The sequence below is a fragment of the Scyliorhinus canicula genome, chromosome 18 (assembly GCF_902713615.1).
Source record: "Scyliorhinus canicula chromosome 18, sScyCan1.1, whole genome shotgun sequence".
NCBI lineage: Eukaryota > Metazoa > Chordata > Chondrichthyes > Carcharhiniformes > Scyliorhinidae > Scyliorhinus > Scyliorhinus canicula.
This window is the reverse complement of record NC_052163.1, coordinates 81,139,328-81,160,684: the sequence shown is the minus strand read 5'-3', so window position 1 is coordinate 81,160,684 and position 21,357 is coordinate 81,139,328. Positions and strand designations below refer to the sequence as shown.

The following is a 21,357-nucleotide window of genomic DNA, read 5'->3' as shown; positions in this document are numbered from 1 at the left end:
GAATCAAGGGGAAAGACTCCACTGGTCGATGTCATACCTAGCACAAAGCAAGATGGTTGTGATTGTCAGAAGTCAACTATTTCAGTCCCACAACACTATGGCAGGAGTTCCTCAAGCCCAAACATCTTCAGTTGCTTCATCAATGACCTTCCCTCCATCAGAATGTCAGAAGTGGGGATGTCCGCTGATGATTGTGCAGTACTCAGTACCATTCACAATTCCTCAGATGCTGGAGTAGTGTTGCCCATATGCAACAAGATTAAGACAACATTCAGACATGGGCTTATAAGTAGCAAGTGGCTGGCAATGACCATGTCCCACAAGAGGGAATCTACTATCTAACTTTGGGTTACAATAGCATTACCATCACCGAATCCCCTCATTATCAAGAAATCATCATTGACAAGAAATTAAACCGGACTAACCGTAGAAATACCGTGGCTATGGGCAGCATGTGGCGCAGTGGATAGCGCTGGGACTGCGGCGCTGAGGTCCCAGGTTCGATCCCGGCCCCAGGTCACTGTCCATGTGGAGTTTGCACATGCTCCCCATGTCTGCGTGGGTTTCACCCCCACAACCCAAAATGAAATGAAAATCACTTATTGTCACAAGTATGCTTCAAATGTAGTTACTGTGAAAAGCCCCTAGTCGCCACATTCCGGCACCTGTTCGGGGAGGCTGGTACGGGAATTGAACCGTGCTGCTGGCCTGCCTTGGTCTGCTTTAAAAGCCAGCTATTTAGCCCAGTGTGCGAAAACAGCCCCTCAGGGACGTCAGAGGCTGAGCGCGTAATCCCAAAATGACTCCCCAAAGCCCGTCCACCATCTACAAGGCACAAAGGTCAGGAGTGTGATGGAATACTCTCACTTGCCTGCCTGACTGCAGCTCCAGCGATACTCAGGAAGCTCAACACCAGCCAAGACAAAGTAGCCTACTTAACAGGCACCCTGTCACTCAATTTAAACATTTATTCTCTCTACCTTTGATGCACAGTGGCAGCAGTGTGTGCCATATACAAGATGCAACTCACCAAGGCTCACACCGCCTAGAAGGATAGAAGCAACTGATGTACACCACCAACTACAAGTTTCCGTCCAAGTCACTCACCATCACAACTTGCAAATTATATCGCCTTTCTTTCACTGTCATTGGATCAAAATACTGGAATGCCTTCCCTAACAGCACTGTGGATGTACCTGCAACTCATGGACTGAAACAGTTTAAGGAGACAGCTCAGCACAACCTTTTTAAGAGTAAGTAGGGGTGGGCGATAAATGCTGACCATGCTAATGACATCCACATCCCATGAAAGAGCACAAAAAATGCCAGCTTTAAATATCTTTTTTTCCCAATAAAGGGGCAATTTAGTGTGGGTCTCATCCCCCTACATATCTTTGGGTTGAGACCCACACAGACACGAGGAGACTCCACATGGACAGTGACCCGGGGCCGGGATCGAGCCGGGGTCCTCGATGCCGTGATGCAGCAGTGCTAACCACTGCACCACCGTGCCGCCCAGAATTAATCTCTTAAGAAGTGCTGGTGTGTGGGCTTGGAGTGGGCTGAAGTACAAGATGTGGCGGTGTCATCAGCCCACGGTGCAACAGTGATTGTGCAAACGCACATGTATACAAATGGCAGCACAAGTGCAGCGTGGGGGTTACAAAGTAGTCCAGCAAATCAAAGTGGAAGGGGGGGTGGCTAAAAGAAAATTTTGAAGATAAGTGACTGAAGCTAAATTAGAATTATAACTAGAGATAAAATCAATCTAAACACAGTCATTTAAAAAAAATTATAGTTGCTGTGGAAGTCACCATTCAGCTGAGAGATTGGAGATGACACTTCAGATAATTCCAGAGCTGGGCAGCATGGTGACACAGTGGTTAGCACTGCTGCCTCAAAATCACCTGGGACCCGGGTTCAATTCCGGCCTTGGGTGACTGTCAGTTCGGAGTTTGCACTTTCTCCCTGTGTCCGCGTGGGTTTCCCCTGGGTGCTCCTGTTTCTACCCATAGTCCAAAGATGTGCAGGTTAGGTGGACTGGCCATGCTAAATTGCCCCTTAGGGTCTAAGAGATTGGGTGGGGTGCTCTTTCGGAGGATCTATCCAGACTCTATGGGGCGAATACCCTTCTTCAGGGTATTCTCGGGATTCTCTGATTCTCCAGCATGATTCCGAAAGCATTTAGCAAGACAGGTCAAATGGCAATGCATCAGCGGTTCCCCACAGGTGTGTAGAGAAGTGATGCCAGTCTCCCGGTTGGAATGCCACCCATGAAGGTAGTCTAAATGAGTCAGCCATGGCTCAGTGGCAAAACCCTTGACTTGGAATCAGGAGGTTGTGGGTTAAAGTCCTACTCCATGGACTTGAACACATAATCCAGGCTCTCACTCCAGTGCAATGCTGAGGGAATGCTGCACCTCCGAAGGATGTGGCCTTAAAGTGGGGATTGGCTGCCCATTCAGTTTGAGGCAAAAGATCACGTGGCATTGTGCGAAGAAGAGCAAGGGAGTTCTCAGTGCTGGCCTGGCCAACATTTATCCCTCAAGTAACATCTGAAACAGGTTCTCTGGTCATTTGCTTCAATGTAGGATCTTGCTGTATGCAAGTTGGCAGCCAGAGCTCCGAACATAGTGACTACACTTCAAAAAAGTACTCCATTGGTGGCAAAGAGCTTTATGACTTCCTGAGTGCATGAAGGGATATAAATGAGCATTCTTTCTGTTTAGTTCAGTACATAAAAAAGGCATAGTGATCCCCGAACCACACTTACAATCTTGGAAAATCGATGCCGAGGAGTGTAGACTCAAAAAGGGGAGTTAATTTGTGAAGTTGAACAAGTGCCAAGCAAACAAACAGTTGCTGGAGAGGAAAATGATTGGAACGCAATGTACGTCCATATGCTCAAAAAATATGGACACTCGAACTCTCGATTTTGGAGCGACACACTGTATTTGGAATATACCAGAGAATAAAGTACACTGAGTAAATAAGTAGACAAAAGAATGCAAAAACACTAATGTTGTAATATGCCACAGTAATTCCACATGGTGTGTCAATATTATCACCGCTCAATATCTACAACCCAACCCAGTCAGCTACCCTGCTTTTAACCCAGTTATTGATTTGAATTATTATTCCTCTGCTGTGCCTTCTTGACACTTAACTAGCCCTTTTCTACTTTGATCTTTTGCTTTTAAGTGGCAGTTGGCGAGTTCACTCTGAAAAGGGGCGGGTCTCAGCGTTTTTATTTGGCAGCCGAAGTTCCTGGTTTAGCCACTTCTGGTGCAGTCAAATTATGTGGGGGAGGGAGCAGAAAGATGACTGTGCTACAATAAAAATGTCCTTGCTGCTGAGCTGTGAAGCATCGATAGGAACCTTTTCCTAGAGTTACCTTTTAGCTCAATTTTGGATACGTAACCATTATCCATTTTCAGGAAGCTATTCCAGCTGCAGGAGAGGCATCTCACGACAGCCCAAACTACTCCTCAGCCAGTACCACACGCTTTCCAGTCAGGAGACGGACACCTTGCTGAATCCTCTCACTAAACTCAGGCAAACAGACACCAAAATGTAATGTCCCCACTACTACTCTACCTGGCTAACAATAGAGATGATGTGGAGATGCCGGCGTTGGACTGGGGTGAGCACAGTAAGAAGTCTTACAACAATAGAGAGACCATGGATCAAAGCTGGCACCTTACCGAGTCTAGTTTCATTTGGCTCGGAACTACAAATTTACTTGTTGAACCTTTTCCACAATTCAAGAATATTTTTAAGCTTGGATAAAAATCTTAGCACCGAACAAGCTCACCAAGGCCATTGTCACACTGCCAGAAAGGTCACTGTACCCTGCTCTGTGTAGCAGCACAATTAATGAGTTTACCAGACAACCTGACCATTTAAAATGGGGCTGTTTCCCCCCCTCCACCCATATTCAATAGAAAAGCCAACCATAGAAGATCAAAGGATTTGCCTAAACTGAGTGTCCGACTTTTACTTTCAAGATCCAATCACATTACTGTGGCAGACCAGAATTGTATTTTAGCCCAGCAGTGCCACCAAAAAGGAATTTCCAGGAGAAAAACATAATATACCCCAGGAGATTAAATTGTTACACACAACCTATGATCTTGTGCATTCTTGTACACTGATTAAAAGGCTGTCTACCATCTGCTATACAAACATGCAAGACTAAAGCTCCTTCAGAAAAGGCGAGTTAACAGAGTCAATTTTAGGAGTCTCTGAAACCAGCAAGTATATAAAACATCATTGTACAATTCTGAGAAATGGGGCGGGTTGAGACAACTTAATGACAGGGAATGCCACAAATCAGCTCGGAGGAAAGAGGTACCTGGCAAGTATGGGTTCTCATGAAACACAATGGAGCAGTGTAAACTAATGCATAGCAAGCCCCTCCAAAGAAGTTGGGGGGGGGGGGGGGGGGGGGAGCACAAAGAGGGAGGCTAATCACACAAGGGTGTGCTAATCTGACTTGAAACCAAGAGGAGTAGGTCACCCGATGTGGTTGGGGGGAGTTGCAACACCAGAAGCAAAGTAAGTTTAAAAACAAAACTACTCACATTTTATGACTGACATTTCGCTTTTTCTGTTGGTCTTTGCAGTTGATCTTTTTGTAATATTTCTGTTTCAACAACATTGAAGAAGACATCATCGTGAACCAGCCGGAGGAGTTTAATTGTACCTGACAGTACGAGGAAGCTAAATTAACAGACTCATATTGATCTTAACTAAAAACATCACTAAATTCTCAAGATAGCCAAAAGGAAAAAGGACGATCTTTTACTGGTGCCAACTCAGGTTCCTCACACTACAAGGTTCAGTAACTCCTCCCAGCCAGCACCTTGCGTGTTAATGATTGTATCCCCACTGGGATTAATTTAGGTCTCTCACATTGACGAGGCTCACTGACTCCTCCCAGTCAAACACACAGAAACACCCTTTTAACACCAGGAAGCTACTTCTTCCACTGATTGAAAGAGCCTACACCAAAACTGAAACTCCATGCAATGAAATTTTAAAATCAAATTTAGTACAGCTGCTGTATAGCCTCAAGCTGACTGCAGGAATTCTTATGACAGTTTTTAATTGTCAAAAAGAAACTCCTTTTTTGCGCTGGGGGGGGGGGGGGGGGGGGGGTGTAGATCTCGAAAGAGTTGACTAAGTACTCACGGTTTCGCCATGGGTTAAATTGGCAAGCACCGGCTTGCTGCTGTCTGTTCTTACTGATTGGTGGGCTGATCCAAGATCAACCAGAAATAGTACTATAGCAACAGCGTGACCTGAAGCGCAAAGATAGTCAAACGCATGACTAGGTTCACATGGGCATCAGATGAAGAGGCACCATTGGCACTCAGTGTCCACACTGTTTAGGTTTAAAACAAACCCTTTTTTTGTTAGTGAGTAGGGATGGCTTGTGCCAAAAAAACTACCAGCACTGTACAAGTAACATGACACAGTTTGACTCAGCCCCTCCCTGCAATTCCCTCAGCACTGTGGTTAAAGTGCAAAAAAGCTCAACCGTCTTTTTTTTGTGACGACCCAGTTTTTAAAGGGGAAGTCTCACCGCAAATGACAACTTAGCTGGTGAGCCCAGTTCCTGGAAAAGCCTGTTTTAAGAATGAAGACAACCAAGTTGCCAGCGGTAGGCAATTTTTTCTACAGTCCCTATTTTGCCAAAGGCATTTTCATATCTACAATTTGTAAAAACATTTAGAAGACAATTCATTGCATCCTACATAAATGTACAAAGCCCTGAAAGTCCTTTAGTGACAACTTCAGTGTCCCTTTAAACATTTCCAAAACACCTCTTCACCCTTGTCTCGTTCTCTCTACCCAATATGCACACATTCTCTTTGGTTCACTCCTTGGTCAGATGATGATGATGGAGAGCTGATTTTCTCAATGCGGTTGGGTTATGTGAACCATCCAGTCACCATCTTAGGACCAATTTTCACACATTCATGTAACAAAGTATCAGCATGGAGCTTTGTTGCAGTCCCCAACAATTCAAGCCATTTTGGCCACACCCAAGCTAATAATCCTGTTCTAAGCCAAAGTACGGTGCAAAGTAACATGATTAAGACTACATGGGTAACAGCTTTAGTTTATCAATAAAATAAAAGTGGTTAGCACTGCTGCCTCACAGCGCTGAGGACCTGGGTTTGATCCCGGGCCCAGGGCATTGTCTGTGTGGAGTTTGCACATTCTCCCCATGTCTGTGTGGGCCTCACCCCCACAACCCAAAAGATGTGCAGGGTAGGTGAATTGGCCATGCTAAATTGGAAAAAAATTAATTTAAAAAAATCAAGTACATATTAATAGTGTTGCATAATCTACACTGATATTCCAGTGCAGTGTTACAAGGATGCTGGATATCCTGTTTTTCAAAAGAGATGTTAATCGGAGGCCTCAACTGGTCACAGAAACATAGAAAATAGGAGCAGGAGGAGGCCATTTGGCCCATCAAGCATGCTACATTCATTATCATGGCTGATCATCCAACTCAATAACTTGATTGCTCCCCCTTCCACAATCAAACCCTCCAGCTCCGACAAACAGTGGCAGCCGTGTGTACCATCTACAAGATCCACTGGAGTAACTCGCCAAGGTTCCTTAAATAGCACAACCACTACATCTAAAAGGGCAAGAGCAGCAGACACCTGGGAACACCACCACCTGGAGGTTCCCCTCCAAGTTACTGATCACCCCGACTTGGAAATATATCACCGTTCCTTCACTGTCGCTGGTGCAAAATCCTGGAATTCCCTCCCTAACAGCACAGTGGATGTACCTACACACCAGGGATTGCAATGGTTCAAGAAGGCAACTCACCACAACCTTCTAACGGGCAACTAGGGATGGGCAATAAATGCTGGCCTAACCAGTGGCACCTATATCCTGTAAATGAATTTTTAAAAAATAGAATGATCCCTCCTTCCCTCCCCATATCCTTTGATCCCCTTCACCCCAAGTGCTACATCTAACTGATTCTTAAAAACATACAACACTTCCTGTGGTAATGAATTCCACAGGCCGACCACTCTCCAGGTGAACATATTTCTCCTCATCTCAATGGTCCATCCCATATCCTCAGACTGTGGCCCCTGGTTCTGGACACGCCCACCATCGGGAACATCATTATTGCATCCATCCTGTCTGGTCCTGTTAGAATTTTATAGGTTTCTAGAAGATCCCCCCCTCATTATTCTGAACACAGCGAATACAAACCTCTCCATCTTGCCTGATACATCTGTTCTGCAATCCCAGTAATCAGTCTGGTATACCTTCCCTGCACAATCCCTCTAGAGCAAGAGCATCCTTCTTCAGTTAAGGAGACCAATATTACACACAATATTATAGATGTGGCCTCACTAAGCCTGTATAATTACAGCAAGACATCCCTGCTCCTGTACTCAAATCCTCTCGCAATGAAGGCCAGCTGCACCTGCATACTTACCTTCAGTGACTGATGTACGAGGACACCCAGGTCTCATTGCACATTCCCCTCTCCTAACTTATGGCTATTCAAATAATAGTCAGCCTTCCCATTTTTGCTACCAAAGTGGATAACCTCACATTTATTCAAATTCTACTGCACCTGCTATTCATTTGCCCAATCATTCAACTTGTCCAAATCACACTGAAGTATATCTGCATCCTCCTCACAGCTCATCCTCCCACCCAACTTTATGTCATAGATCCTCTCATTTGGGCATCACATGGCACTACTTTGAGGAGCAGCAGCAGATTTCTTCCCAGTGTTCTGGCCAATATTTATCCATCAAACAAGCTGCCTCACGACGGCGAGGAGCCGGGTTCTATCCCAGCCCTGGGTCACTGTCTGCGTGGAGCTCCCCTGTGTCTGCGTGGGTCTCACCCCCACAACCCAAAGATGTTCAGAGTAGGTGGATTGGCCACGCTAAAGTGCCCCTTAATTGGGGAAAAAAAGTGAATTGGGTACTCCGAATTTTAAAAAAATCCATCAACCAAATTCACGAAAACAGATTGGTCATTATCACATTGCTGTTATAGGGACCTTGCTGTGTATAAATTAACTGCCATGTTTCTTACATAAGAGTGTCTGCCGACATTAGAACATAGAACATACAATGCAGAAGGAGGCCATTCAGCCCATTGAGTCTGCACCGACCCACTGAAGCCCTCACTTCCACCTTATCCCCGTAACCCAATAACCCCATCTAACCTTTTTTGGTCACTAAGGGCGATTTATCATGGCCAATCCACCTAACTTGCACATCTTTGGACTGTGGGAGGAAACAGGAGCACCCGGAGGAATCCCACGCAGGCACGGGGAGAACGTGCAGACTCCGCACAGACGGTGACCGAGGCCGAGAATCGAACCGGGGACCTTGGGAGTTGTGAAGCAACTGTGCTAACCACTGTGCTACCGTGCTGTCCAATTGGTTAAACTTGAAAACATTGGATGATATAATATGCCTGTACTCCCCATTAGCTTAACAATATCAACACAAATTACAAAATGCACCTCAAGTTACAATGGTCTCATTAGCACGCAATCCCTTTTAAGCATACAAGATGACTTGGTTAGACACACTCCTCTCTGAACCCAAGGTGAATGTGGATTTCTCAGCAAAGTCTCGCAGATGATTCTTATACCGTGACCCACCTTGTCTCAATGAACTATGGCTCCCACACGAGTGATTTCAAATTCCCCTTTCAAAAGTCACACTTTCAAATCTTCTTTTAAATTATGCTTTCCCTCTCGGTTTCTCTTTCAGGTTTTACACCTCCCCTTTCAGGTTTCCTTCGTCTTAAAACTTCTTACACAAACTCAAGAGGTCTAGCCACTGATTTCCACAATTATTTCAAATAATGTCTCCCAAACTGTAGTAATTTCTCAAAGCATTACTGCAGATATTTTTCTGGTCTTTCAAAATCCAATGTCTTTTTAACTCTGTGACTTTACTACTAAAAAGAGTAATCTATTCTGGCTCCCAGTTTCTTCTGTTCCATTAACTTGCTAACTTTTTGGAAACTCATCTTCAGTCCTCCAATTTCCTTAACTGGCTGGACTTTAGAATTTCGGCATGTCTTCCTAACTATTATGTCATAATATGGCTTTTCCTCCAACAAGGCTGAGAGAGATGTTCCCTCTTTAGCCTTCTAAAGCCAACTGCTTCTAGCAGGGCTTTGAGAGCTGCCTTCTCTCTCACTATCTATCTCCAACTGCAATTAAATTAACTAAACTAAAATCTAAAAGCTTCTTTACCTTACAAGGCCTCAGATGCTAAGTAACCACTGCAGGTTTATTTACTCTTCATGCGGTAGCTCTCCCGAAGCACAATAGAATCACAGTTGGAATTTAAACTAACCCGATAACCCGAGCAGGTTGATGGGGCCTTGTCAACATCTAACCTTAGCACTGTTGCTTCACAGCGCCAGGGACCCAGATTCGATTCCAGGCTTGGGTCACTGTAGAGTCTGCACGTACTCCCCGTGTCTACGTGGGTTTCCTCCCACCAGTCCTGAAAGACGTGCTTGTTAGGTGAATTGGACCTTTCGAATTTTCCCTCGGTGTACCCGAACAGGCGCCAGAGTGTGGCAACAAGGGGCTTTTCACAGTAACTTCATTGCAGTGTTAATGTAAGCCTACTTGTGACGACTAATAACGATTATTATTATAAGACGTGTAGCCATGCTGGCCACGCAAAATGGACACTGAGCCAAACTAAAATGGAAGGCTGCTGAGAAACAGACAGTTCAGCCAGAACAGCAGTCTGCAAAGAGCAGTTTGCATTCTGCAGCAGCAGAAACCAGTTTGGGCTCAGGTGAAGAGACCTTAGCTAGGTGCAAATGGCAAAACGCTTTGCATGCTAATGAGGCCATCAGACTTGAACACCCACACAATAGATACATTTGGTTCTGAATGGACACATTCCAATCAAGACCCAGACATCGAGGCACCAGAAACCTCCAAACAAAAGGACATAAGAAACGCCCCCTCCATCACGGAGACCCCCTCGCATTGGGGAATTAATCCAGTATCGATAAGAAATTGATCCAATAGGTAGAGCCCGCCCGAGAAGAGGGAAGGACAACGGAACCCCTATAAAAGATAGGGACCTCGTGTTGTCCGGTCTGTTAAACCTGTGCTCCGGCCCCGACTGACACCTGGTATCCTGACTCCAGCCGTTGAGCACCAGCCGCCGAAACCGTAAGTTCAACGCTCGCTACGCGATCCAAGCCCGCTAGACTCCCAAGTGCCAGAACGCTTGCTGAAGGCTGCAGACAAAACCAGGACGAAGGCCTCGTTCTCTGACCTTGCCTGTTCCTGTTAGATAAGTATTCTGTTTGCTTATGTTTAGTTGTAGCTTAGTCTCTTAGTGTGTGTGCATGAGTATTTATTATTAACTGTATAATAAATATTGATCGTTTGAACTTGACTAATCGGTGTATCGTCTTTATTACTTTGAATTTGACCTTGGAATACTTGTGACGTTGCCTATACGGCAACTGGCGACTCCAGAGCTTAAATAATTACATAGAACAGAGCCTAGCAGTGTTAAGCACACGTCGAACTCGGAGGCGTGTTAATACACTCCAATAAACGCGTTTTACGCCCATAGTAAAACGTGCAACATTTAGTGGCGACATCCGCCGGGACCCTGTTGTAAGTGGAAACACCACAGTGTCCAGGACCCTGAAATTTGAATTAGAACTCCAAATTGCAGAGAAAGAAAGAGATCACAAGTATTCAAGGTGTTCAAAATAATAAGCGAAATTCGGAAGTGTGTTTTAGTGCATGCGTACTAACAGGGCTGTAAGGTAAAACTGAAAGCTTTTTGTTGCGACAAACTTTCGGTAGTTTTGTGATCGGAAAATAGCGTAAGCCGTACCCTTTTTACGAAACACCACCCCAGCAACCCCCTGTTCCAAATTATAAAAAGAGAGTCAGAGGAAATGGCCATGCAGGCAATGGAACGTCTGATGGATCCAGCAAAGTTTGTGGTCGCAGCGACCAGCAGCAGTAGCAGAGTAGGCCAGTGTCCCACGTGGGAGCTGGAACTCCGCAAATATCTGCAGGGAAAGGGATGGCCCCTTTGGAAAGAGTTTTGTGCAAATGAGGAGACAGGTCCCGGAAGTATAGGTCATACTTGGTGGGAGAACCTCTCTCAGATACACAAAAAGAGTTTAGGTAAAGCACGCAAGCCGATGGCGATTGTGTCCTGCTTGGCACAGTTGCGAGGCGCAGAGGAGGTCATCAGGACGCTCCGGACAGATTTAGAGGAAAGGAATCGCATGAGTAAGGTCGATGTCAGGGACATCGAGAAAGAAAACCTGGATCTTAAAGGGAAGTTGGCAGAGAAGGATAGAGAGGTGGATGATGCCAAGAGGGCTCACCAGTCTTGTCTAGCTCATCTGAACAGTTCCCAGACCCAGTATGAGAAAGCCTATCAGGACGTGCAACGTGCCGTTCTGATAAGACAGGAATCGGAAAAGCAGGTGGAGGCATTGCAGAGGCAATGTTCCGATCTCAAAGCAGCTTTGAGAGCACTCCACGCTGCAACGACCGAACAAAGACAAAGCACAGTTGACCACGCGAAATGCAGGAAACAGATTGCGGAACTGCAATCTCTGCTTTCGGTGCAGAATGGCTTCCAAAGCACCTTTGGAGCTCAGTTAGATGGGGAAAACGCCCCAGATTGGCAGGAATTAAGCGAGACAGCGCAGCGTTATGTTCAGGGAACATGTGCGCCAGCAGCTCAGCAGAAACGACAGGCACCCCAACCCCCCACAGCTCAGATCATAACCGCACCCATGAATCCCGTAACCACACAGAGGAAAGCCGAATCAGAAGGCGCCCCAGACATAACTTACACCACCCCTTTAACAGTAACCCAGCTAAGGGACGCTTGTGAAAAGATCACTCCGTTCCTCCCCACCGCAGACCCCCACCAGTTCTTCGCTAAAGTAAAACAGCAGGCTACCATGTACGGCCTGGATGAGAGAGAGCAGGTTAAGCTCACCGTGCTGAGCTTAGACCAGAGTGTAGTGGCAGCCCTCCCCGACCCACAGAACGTGGCAGGAGGCAGCCTAGAGGAGATGCACACTGCCATTTTAGATGCCATCGGGTACAATAGAGGTGACCCCGTAGAAGGCTTGAATAAGTGCAGGCAGAAGAGATCCGAACACCCCACAGCATTCGCAGGAAGGCTGTGGATTCACTTCAGCGCAGTTTTCGGACAACTAGATAGAGCGCATTTAACCCGCGAAAACATGGTTAAGTGGACGCGCACAATTATCTCACACGCAACAGAAGCAGGACAGAGCGCTTGCAATAATTATGACCCCTCAGAAGAGGCCCATAACGAAAAATGGGTCCTGAAAAGATTGTCCCGCGCTTGGGAGCAATCGCTTCAGGCAAAAGCAAAGGTTAGATCCCCAGAAGAGGCTCAGGCTGCTGCAGATATCCAAGCAGTCAGAGAGCACCAGAAGCCCGCATGGGTAAATGAAGGCAAGAGCAGCCCTCAACAGAAAGGCCAGGAATGCTATAACTGTGGACAGTTAGGGCATTGGGCAAAAGAGTGTAATGCACCCCAGCGATCTCAGAGAGGCCAGCAGACAGGCACTCTGAACCGCAACAAAGCAAAACCAATCCACAATGTAGGAGTACAGTCAGGACCCACCAATGTGGACGAGACGAACTGACGGTGTTCGGGCTCCCCCACTTGGGTCTGTGACACACTATGGGACTCATCAGGGAGGCCCGTAGTCACGGCAAAAGTCAAAGGGAAGCCCATAGAGTTACTGTGGGACACAGGAGGATCCCGCACCACCATTAACTCCACAACCACGGCACACGCAGACACGTGGCCGACCACCTCCACCATCACACTTAGCGGGTTCACCGGACACTCGCAGCAGGGACATATCACAGCACCCGTAGCGATCCAGCTAGGGAACATTTCCACAAGACACCCCGTAGTTTTAGTAAATCTTCCCCGGACAGCAGAGCACATCCTGGGGATAGATTTTATGAACGCTCACAGCTTGTCGTTCGACCCAGTGAACCAGTGTGTCTGGCGAATGGCTAGATCAGACAGAGCCCCAGCCACCCTCACAGTAGGAGACTACGCTAATCGGATTAGCGCAGTGGGAGAGTACTCATTCGACCTGACTACACTCCACACCGACCGACAAATTAAGGCCCTACTAAACAAACACAGGACAGCATTTGCAAGTCACCGTCATGACTGTGGTAGAATGACTGGACAAGTTCATGTTACCGGACAGGACCCCCGACCGCAAAAGCAGTATAGATTTCCCCTCGAGGCAGAGGTGGAAATAGAAAAAGTTATAGGCAGCTTGTTGGACCAAGGTGTACTGAGAACGGTAGCCTCCACCAACAATGCCCCTATTTGGCCAGTGAGGAAGCCCGATGGATCATGGCGTCTGACCATCGATTATCGGGAACTCAACAAAGTAACCCCCGCAGTAGCCCCAACGGTAGCTACTAGTCCCGAGACCATGCTCAAGCAGGGTCTCAACGCCAAGTACTTCACGGTATTGGACATCAGTAATGGATTCTGGTCAATACCATTGGCAAAAGCGTGCCAATACAAATTCGCATTCACTTTTAAAACGCAGCAGTACACGTGGACATGCCTCCCACAAGGATTCCACAATTCACCCTCCATTTTCCACCGACAGCTGGCAAGTGGATTAGAAAAATTTTCCCGACCCGAATGTCTGGTACAGTATGTAGACGACCTACTACTGCAGACAGACACAAAGGCAGAGCACATTTCGCTTCTGGCCGAACTCCTGGAACTCTTAACTGAAATTGGCTGTAAAGTTAACCCGAAAAAGGCCCAAATATTGGAAAGTAAAGTGATGTATTTGGGATCAGTCATCACGCACGGCAAACGCGAGATCGAATTCAAAAGAATTGATTCGATCGTCAAATTGCCCCTTCCCCAGAATGTTTCAGCCCTCCGGTCGTTTTTAGGACTGGTTGGCTATTGTCGGAACCACATAGACGGATTCGCGACAAAAGCCGCCCCACTTTCAGACCTCCTTAAGAAAGGAGCCCCCTGGGAATGGCTTCCGCAGCATACAGGCGCTGTGGAAGAGTTGAAACGAGCCCTTAGTGCAGCACCCGCGCTGCTAGTCCCCGACCAACTTTCACCGTACGCAATAGAGGTAGCGAGCACCGATCTGACCCTCTCGGCCGTGTTGCTTCAGGAACGGCACGAGCAGCTAAGACCAGTGGCTTATGCCTCCCGACTGTTAGACCCGGTAGAACAAGGATTTTCAGCCTGTGAGAGGCACCTCCTTGCTGTCTTCTGGGCAGTGCAGTATTTCTCCTACATAACCGGACTAAACCCCATTACTATTCTGACCGAACACACACCCACACAGCTACTACTAGACGGTCGACTGAAGGACGGTTCAGTTAGCCAGATTAGGGCAGCTAGGTGGACCCTACTTTTACAAGGACGGGACATTACAGTGAAACGGACACGCACACACACATACTTAGCCGACAACCTCCAATACCCCGGACAGCCCCATGACTGTGAAATTGTAGCTCCCCTGCATAACACAGGACCCTTTTTAGCAAAAACACCACCCAGGAAGATAGGGAACCCAAAACAAAGCCCCCAGCCCACAGACACGTGTGGACCCTTGAGGATTTATGTAGACGGTTCCTCCACGGTTTTAAATGGTGAGCGTATCACAGGATGCGGCATCTATGTAGAGGACGCGCAGGGGCGCGCTCTCGAAGAGATAGCTCTTAAGTTACCAGGTCACTTAGGCGCGCAGGCAGCAGAGCTAGCAGCCATAGCGTACATAGTGGACCACCCCGATTCTTTCCCCAGCCCAGCAGACATATATTCAGACAGCTTATATGTCTGTAACAGTTTAACCGATTTTCTGCCCCTGTGGAGGACACGAGGTTTTGTCTCCGCAGACGGAAAACCCCTTCCATCAGCCCCCTTACTCCAGCATATCCTAGAGAAAGCGAAGGACAGGACCTTCGGCATTATAAAAGTTCGAAGCCACCATAGGTCATCACCCCCTGGGAATGTAAAGGCCGACGCGTTGGCTAAGGCAGGTTCCAGGAGAGGACACTTATGGACCCCCCCAGCTAGCGCACCAGCTAGCGCCCCTGTGAGCGCAGTCCAAGTCTCACAGACTGATATTAAAGATCTCGTGGCAGCACAAAAACAGGACGGAGACCTCAGGGAGGTTTTCAAGGGAAACTTTGTGCCTGCTTACGAGCACTTTAAACACGCACTGACCACACATGAGGGTGTGATCATTAAGGACCGACTTTATGTGGTCCCACAGCAGGACAGGAATCAGATGATTGCCTTGTTCCATGACGGACACGGGCATCAAGGAATTGATGCAACAACGAGGCACCTCAGGCAACTCTGTTGGTGGCCTGATCTCAGGAATGATGTAACGCACTACATAGAGAATTGCCTGATTTGTGCTCAGAATAACCCGGAGCGGTATTCTAAGAAAGCACAACTTCGGCATACTCGCCCAGTTAACGGCCCTTGGACAAACCTCCAGATCGATTTTACAGGTCCATTGCCCCCTTGTAGGAATGGCTATAAATACGTTCTGGTGGTGATAGATACCTTTACCAAGTGGGTAGAGGCATTTCCCTCACGAACAAATACAGCAAAGACAGCTGCAAAGATCCTGACCCACCACATCTTCACGAGATGGGGTTTACCCCGAAGTATCGATTCGGACCAGGGATCTCACTTTACAGGACGGGTCATGAGGAACGTCCTGACAATATTCGGAATCAAACAGAACTTCCACATTGCGTATCATCCACAGTCCAGCGGGATTGTGGAGCGCATGAATCGGACCCTAAAAACTACCCTTAGGAAAATGGTTCAAGAGAACAATTCCACATGGGATTCAGTGCTCCCCTTTGCACTTATGTTCGTAAGGAACACTGTCTCCACATCGACAGGATACACACCACACACACTCATGACCGGACGCCCTATGAAAGGTACAGAATTCCTTTTAGGACTGGACATGACAAGCCCCGAAGTGACGGCCCTCACACATGAAAAGGCAGTTAAAGAACTAGTTGAGACTGTGAGGTCTGCACAGCTCGCAGCCGCAGTCCAGCTAGGGAAACGCCGACAGCAACGGACTGCCTGTTTCAATAAGACCGTACACACCACAGAATTCCAGGTTGGGCAACAGGTAATGTTATCTGTTTATAACCCCAGCAGTTTTTTGGCTCCAAAATATTCCGGTCCCTACTCAATTTCGGACAAAATTAGCCCCTCCGTTTACAGGATAAAGTATCCTAATGGGAAGACCGCGTGGTTCCATATAAACCAGTTAAAGGCATATGGAACACAGGCCAACCATGCTCACCATGTCCTGCTGGATGCAGCAGAACACTTCACCCCGCCCACCAGAAACACTTTTCCACCATCCCCCTCACAGACCAGTTCATCAACGGACTCGCCCACGACTCCGCCCACAGACCACTACAGACCACGCCCCGACACGCCCACAAGCTGCCACAGCAGAGACAGTAGGACAGACACTGACTCTGAAGACAGCGACACCACACAGCCATACAGCCCACACTGCACCAACTACGACCCCGACTCCAGTGACCCCATGGAAGTCACTTACCTCAAAAACCCCGACCCACCACCCGACCCCGACTACCCCGACAACACACTTGACGCCACCCAATGGCACAGGGACAATTCCTACAGACTTGTCCGCAATGACGAGAGTGACCCCCGGTCACACAATGCCAAAATAGCATGCCTGATCCACACAAGGGTGTGGGATCCGGGAGAGCAGGACGACACGGTGTCTGACTCCCGACACGGCAACCCCTTTGTGACCCTGTTCACAGAGGCAGAATCAAAGTGAGGTGTCCAGATGATGTAAGATAGGAATCGTTTGAGGGAAACGATGTCCTTTCTGATGGAACCTGCACGTATGTTTGTCTTCGTTTTATGTTTGTTTGTCTCAGGATTGTACAATGTTTCAGTTGGAGGATGGACATCTTCTTTTCAGCTGAAAAGATTGTGACCACCTCACATGCACGTTAGTTTGTCCGCAGATACTTCTGAGAACTTCGGTTTGATTGGAGATCTTTTCCAAAGTTGTAAGGCCACACGCCAAATAGCTTGTCCGCAGATATTTCTGAGAACTTCAGTTCTATCCTCTGGTGAACCGACACGGTTCACGACTTGTTCCCTGTTTTCAGAACGGAGCATCTTGGCTCCATTGTTTTTTAGGTGCCCCTCTATTCGGCGCAATAGAGGCTGCAAGTCATGGTAAACACATTCGTACCCGTTTTCTCCAGGTTACTCAGGCAGTGGACAAACGGCACTGAGGACCCGCCCTGTCTGAGAACCAACCCTTGGTCAGCCAAGCTCGGGTATGGCACAGCACGCCCTACCCGGGGATCCCATCCAACTCGTACCCGTAGCGGCCCATACGCAACTCATTCGGATGTTTGTTTCCAAATTTGTTTTCATTTTAGGTTAGGTAGCCCTTCGGCCGCCATCCCACATGCTATTTACATCCGGAAACATTCGGATGGTAAATCAGCAAAGCCTGCGAGACGGCTCGCAGAAGGAAGGATTGTTAGGTGTATGCTGGTCTTTAAATTCGCTTTTTGAAAAAAAATGAGGGGAGTCACAGGGTGTGACTTAGCCAGTCATTTTAAAGGGTCAATTGGGTTTTGAAAGACAGATGCACTAACAAGTAAAGGTCTTAAACTGTGTATTGACAGATACTGTGCTTGATCCCAAAGGTTTCAAAGGACGAGACAGAGGTCGAAGCCAGGATTGTCAATACCGGAGGAAGAAGGAAGAGAAAGAAGAAGAACAGCAAAATGATGGAAGCCCACTTATTACTATTTAATGTCATATGTATATGTGAGGAAACAAGACACGTTTCCCCCACAACCCCCACCGTAAATGTTAGTACAGCAAACCCCCAGTGCTCAGCTCTGATCAGCGAGGTTCAGACCTGGTGTACTAAATTCATGACGTGGTACTCCATGTCCTACATAATCGAATCACTGTTGGTGATTGCGATCCTCACCATCCTAGTGCAGACCCTCAGGTTGAGGAAATGGAAGAGGAGAGCCTCTCGTTCCAGCACCTCACCCATCTATAGAGTGCAATCCCCCATCTTCGGATTCCACCAAACCCCTCAACCCCTCACTGATTACAACACTCTGTAAATAAAATTCAGCCATGTATTATATTGTTCCATACTCGACTGCCGAGTTGGGAAGTGTGATGTTGTGGTGTGAATGGTTAAGGTTTAGAGTGATTAAATGTTTAAGTTAAGGTTAAGGTTAATAGTGATAGGTAGAGGTTCCCAATTGTAGTAATGCATGTCCCTTTGACATAGGGCCAAGTAGGAATGTTAGTTAAATTTTTTTTCTCTTCTTCCCATAGTTTAGAACAGAGTAGAACAGGAACTGGCAAGAGGTCAGAACACAAGGAAGGCAAAGTACATAGGTGATCCTTCACAATAGTATGATTGTGAGGATCACAAGGAGGGAATGTAGCCATGCTGGCCACGCAAAATGGACACTGAGCCAAACTAAAATGGAAGGCTGCTGAGAAACAGACAGTTCAGCCAGAACAGCAGTCTGCAAAGAGCAGTTTGCATTCTGCAGCAGCAGAAACCAGTTTGGGCTCAGGTGAAGAGACCTTAGCTAGGTGCAAATGGCAAAACGCTTTGCATGCTAATGAGGCCATCAGACTTGAACACCCACACAATAGATACATTTGGTTCTGAATGGACACATTCCAATCAAGACCCAGACATCGAGGCACCAGAAACCTCCAAACAAAAGGACATAAGAAACGCCCCCTCCATCACGGAGACCCCCTCGCATTGGGGAATTAATCCAGTATCGATAAGAAATTGATCCAATAGGTAGAGCCCGCCCGAGAAGAGGGAAGGACAACGGAACCCCTATAAAAGATAGGGACCTCGTGTTGTCCGGTCTGTTAAACCTGTGCTCCGGCCCCGACTGACACCTGGTATCCTGACTCCAGCCGTTGAGCACCAGCCGCCGAAACCGTAAGTTCAACGCTCGCTACGCGATCCAAGCCCGCTAGACTCCCAAGTGCCAGAACGCTTGCTGAAGGCTGCAGACAAAACCAGGACGAAGGCCTCGTTCTCTGACCTTGCCTGTTCCTGTTAGATAAGTATTCTGTTTGCTTATGTTTAGTTGTAGCTTAGTCTCTTAGTGTGTGTGCATGAGTATTTATTATTAACTGTATAATAAATATTGATCGTTTGAACTTGACTAATCGGTGTATCGTCTTTATTACTTTGAATTTGACCTTGGAATACTTGTGACGTTGCCTATACGGCAACTGGCGACTCCAGAGCTTAAATAATTACATAGAACAGAGCCTAGCAGTGTTAAGCACACGTCGAACTCGGAGGCGTGTTAATACACTCCAATAAACGCGTTTTACGCCCATAGTAAAACGTGCAACAGACGGCACCTCCAGCAATGCAGCCTTCCCTCAGTAATGCATTGGCATGTCAGCCTCTATTTTAATGCTGAAACTTAAACTCAATGCTACCCATTGAGCCATCACTGACACATATTGACTGCACATGTTGAGCGTAGTCTTCTAAAATTCCTAGATCTTTCAAACGCTCAACATGTGCAGTCATTGTACATTAGAATATCCAATTCACCTAACAAGCACGTCTTTCGGGACTTGTGGGAGGAAACCCACGTAGACACGGGGAGAATGTGCAGACTCCGCACAGTGGCCCAAGCCGGGAATCAAACCCAGGTCCCTGGCGCTGTGAAGGAACAGTGCTAAGGTTAGATGGTGACCCAAGGCCCCATCAACCTGCTCAGGTGTATGTAAAAGATCTGATGGGACTATTTCAAAAGAAGGGGAGTTATCCTGGTGTCCTCGCCAATATTTATCCCTCAATCAAAATCACACACAAAAGAAACAGATCATCTGGACATTGCTGTTTGTGGGAGATCACCTTGCACATATTGCGTGTCGTGATTTCTACATTGTAAGGGGCTTCAATTTCATTGGCAGTAAAGCATCTCGATACATCCAATGGTTGTGAAAAACAGAACACAAGTGCAAATTTAACATTTGAAAGGCGAGTTACAAAAGGCAAAAGCATAAGTTGAAATTGGAGGAAGCTGGCCCGAATGAATGCGCCTTGATTGCTGCATCCTGCTCATGCAAGCAAGGCACGGCGGGGGGGGGGGGGGGGGGGGGTGGCATATTCAGACCCTGCAGGAAGGGCAGAGAACAAGCGCTTCCAAGTTAGAAAATTGTATATTTAGACTTCCGGTGGCAGCCATGGTGTGAGTGGTCGCACATTTGGCAGCTCCCGCTTGAGGTGTTTTTTTTTGGTCTTTTTCCCCAGTTGTCAGGTGGATGTTTTGGAGGAAAAAGATGCAGAGATGGTGCAGGAAAGTTATACTCCACCAGTAAGGCCGGTGGATGGATCTGCGGACCAGAAGTGGATCTAGAAGAAAGGAGCTGCAGACACAGGGGAGGAGGATAGAGGGTCGGCCCTACCAGCCAAATGGTTGACGGATCATTTGGTTGACTTTCTTAACAAAAAGTTCTGCCAAGAGAGGAGGGAGGTTCTGAAGGACCAGACAAAGGGTGGTAGACTTGCTGATTGCGGGGATCGATCGTGTGGAGCTGAGGCTGGAGACCCAGAGCCAGGCGATCCACAAGGTGGAGGAAGCCGTGGGGGAGCACTAGGTGCAGCTTACCTCATTGGCGGCCAAAGTTGGGATGCTGAGGGAGGCCCAGAAGCGGCTCAAGAGAAACTGGAGGATTTGGAAAACCGCTCCCGGAGGCAGAATCCGAAAACAGTGGGGATGCCGGAGGGCATTGAGGGAGCGGATGCTGGCTCTTATGTGGCCAAGATGTTAGAGAAACTAATGGGAGAGGGGGCCTTCGACCGGCCCCTGGAGGTCGTTTGGGCGCAGGGTAGGAAAAAGCCACAGGTGAATGAGCCGCCGAGGGTGATGGTGGTGAGGCTACGCCAGTTCTTGGACAAAGAGAAGATCTTGTGGTGGGCCAGGCAGATGAGGAGATGTACCTGGGAAGGCAATATGCTTCAACTAAATCAGGACCTGGGTACGGAACTGGCAAAGAGGAGAGCCGGACTCAACTGGGTCAAGGGTGCCCTCTTTAAGAAGAGGGTGAAGTTTGGGATGCTGTACCCGGCCTTTGGGTGACCCACAACAGCTGTGAGTATTATTTTGGAACATAAGAGGTGGCGATGGAGTTTTTGAGGGACAATGAA

At 47.5% G+C, this 21,357-nt stretch overlaps 1 protein-coding gene across 5 annotated transcripts in view; it reads right to left on the bottom strand.

The window, feature by feature from the left end:
* LOC119953744 (zinc finger and BTB domain-containing protein 7A-like) overlaps positions 1–21,357 on the bottom strand; it is a 249,991-nt gene that overhangs the window by 133,149 nt on the left and 95,485 nt on the right. Inside the window, exons 1-2 of one of the 5 annotated variants that reach the window (XM_038778316.1) lie at positions 5,194–5,457; positions 4,584–4,705 (exon numbers count right to left, since the gene is read on the bottom strand). The exons of 3 other annotated variants lie outside the window; for them this stretch is intronic. In XM_038778316.1, the coding sequence (XP_038634244.1) occupies positions 4,584–4,675 (92 nt within the window). In that variant the 5' untranslated portion in view covers positions 4,676–4,705; positions 5,194–5,457. Of the gene's footprint in view, positions 1–4,583; positions 4,706–5,193; positions 5,458–21,357 lie in introns of those variants that run through there. One more of the 5 variants, XM_038778315.1, reaches the window with a different exon arrangement.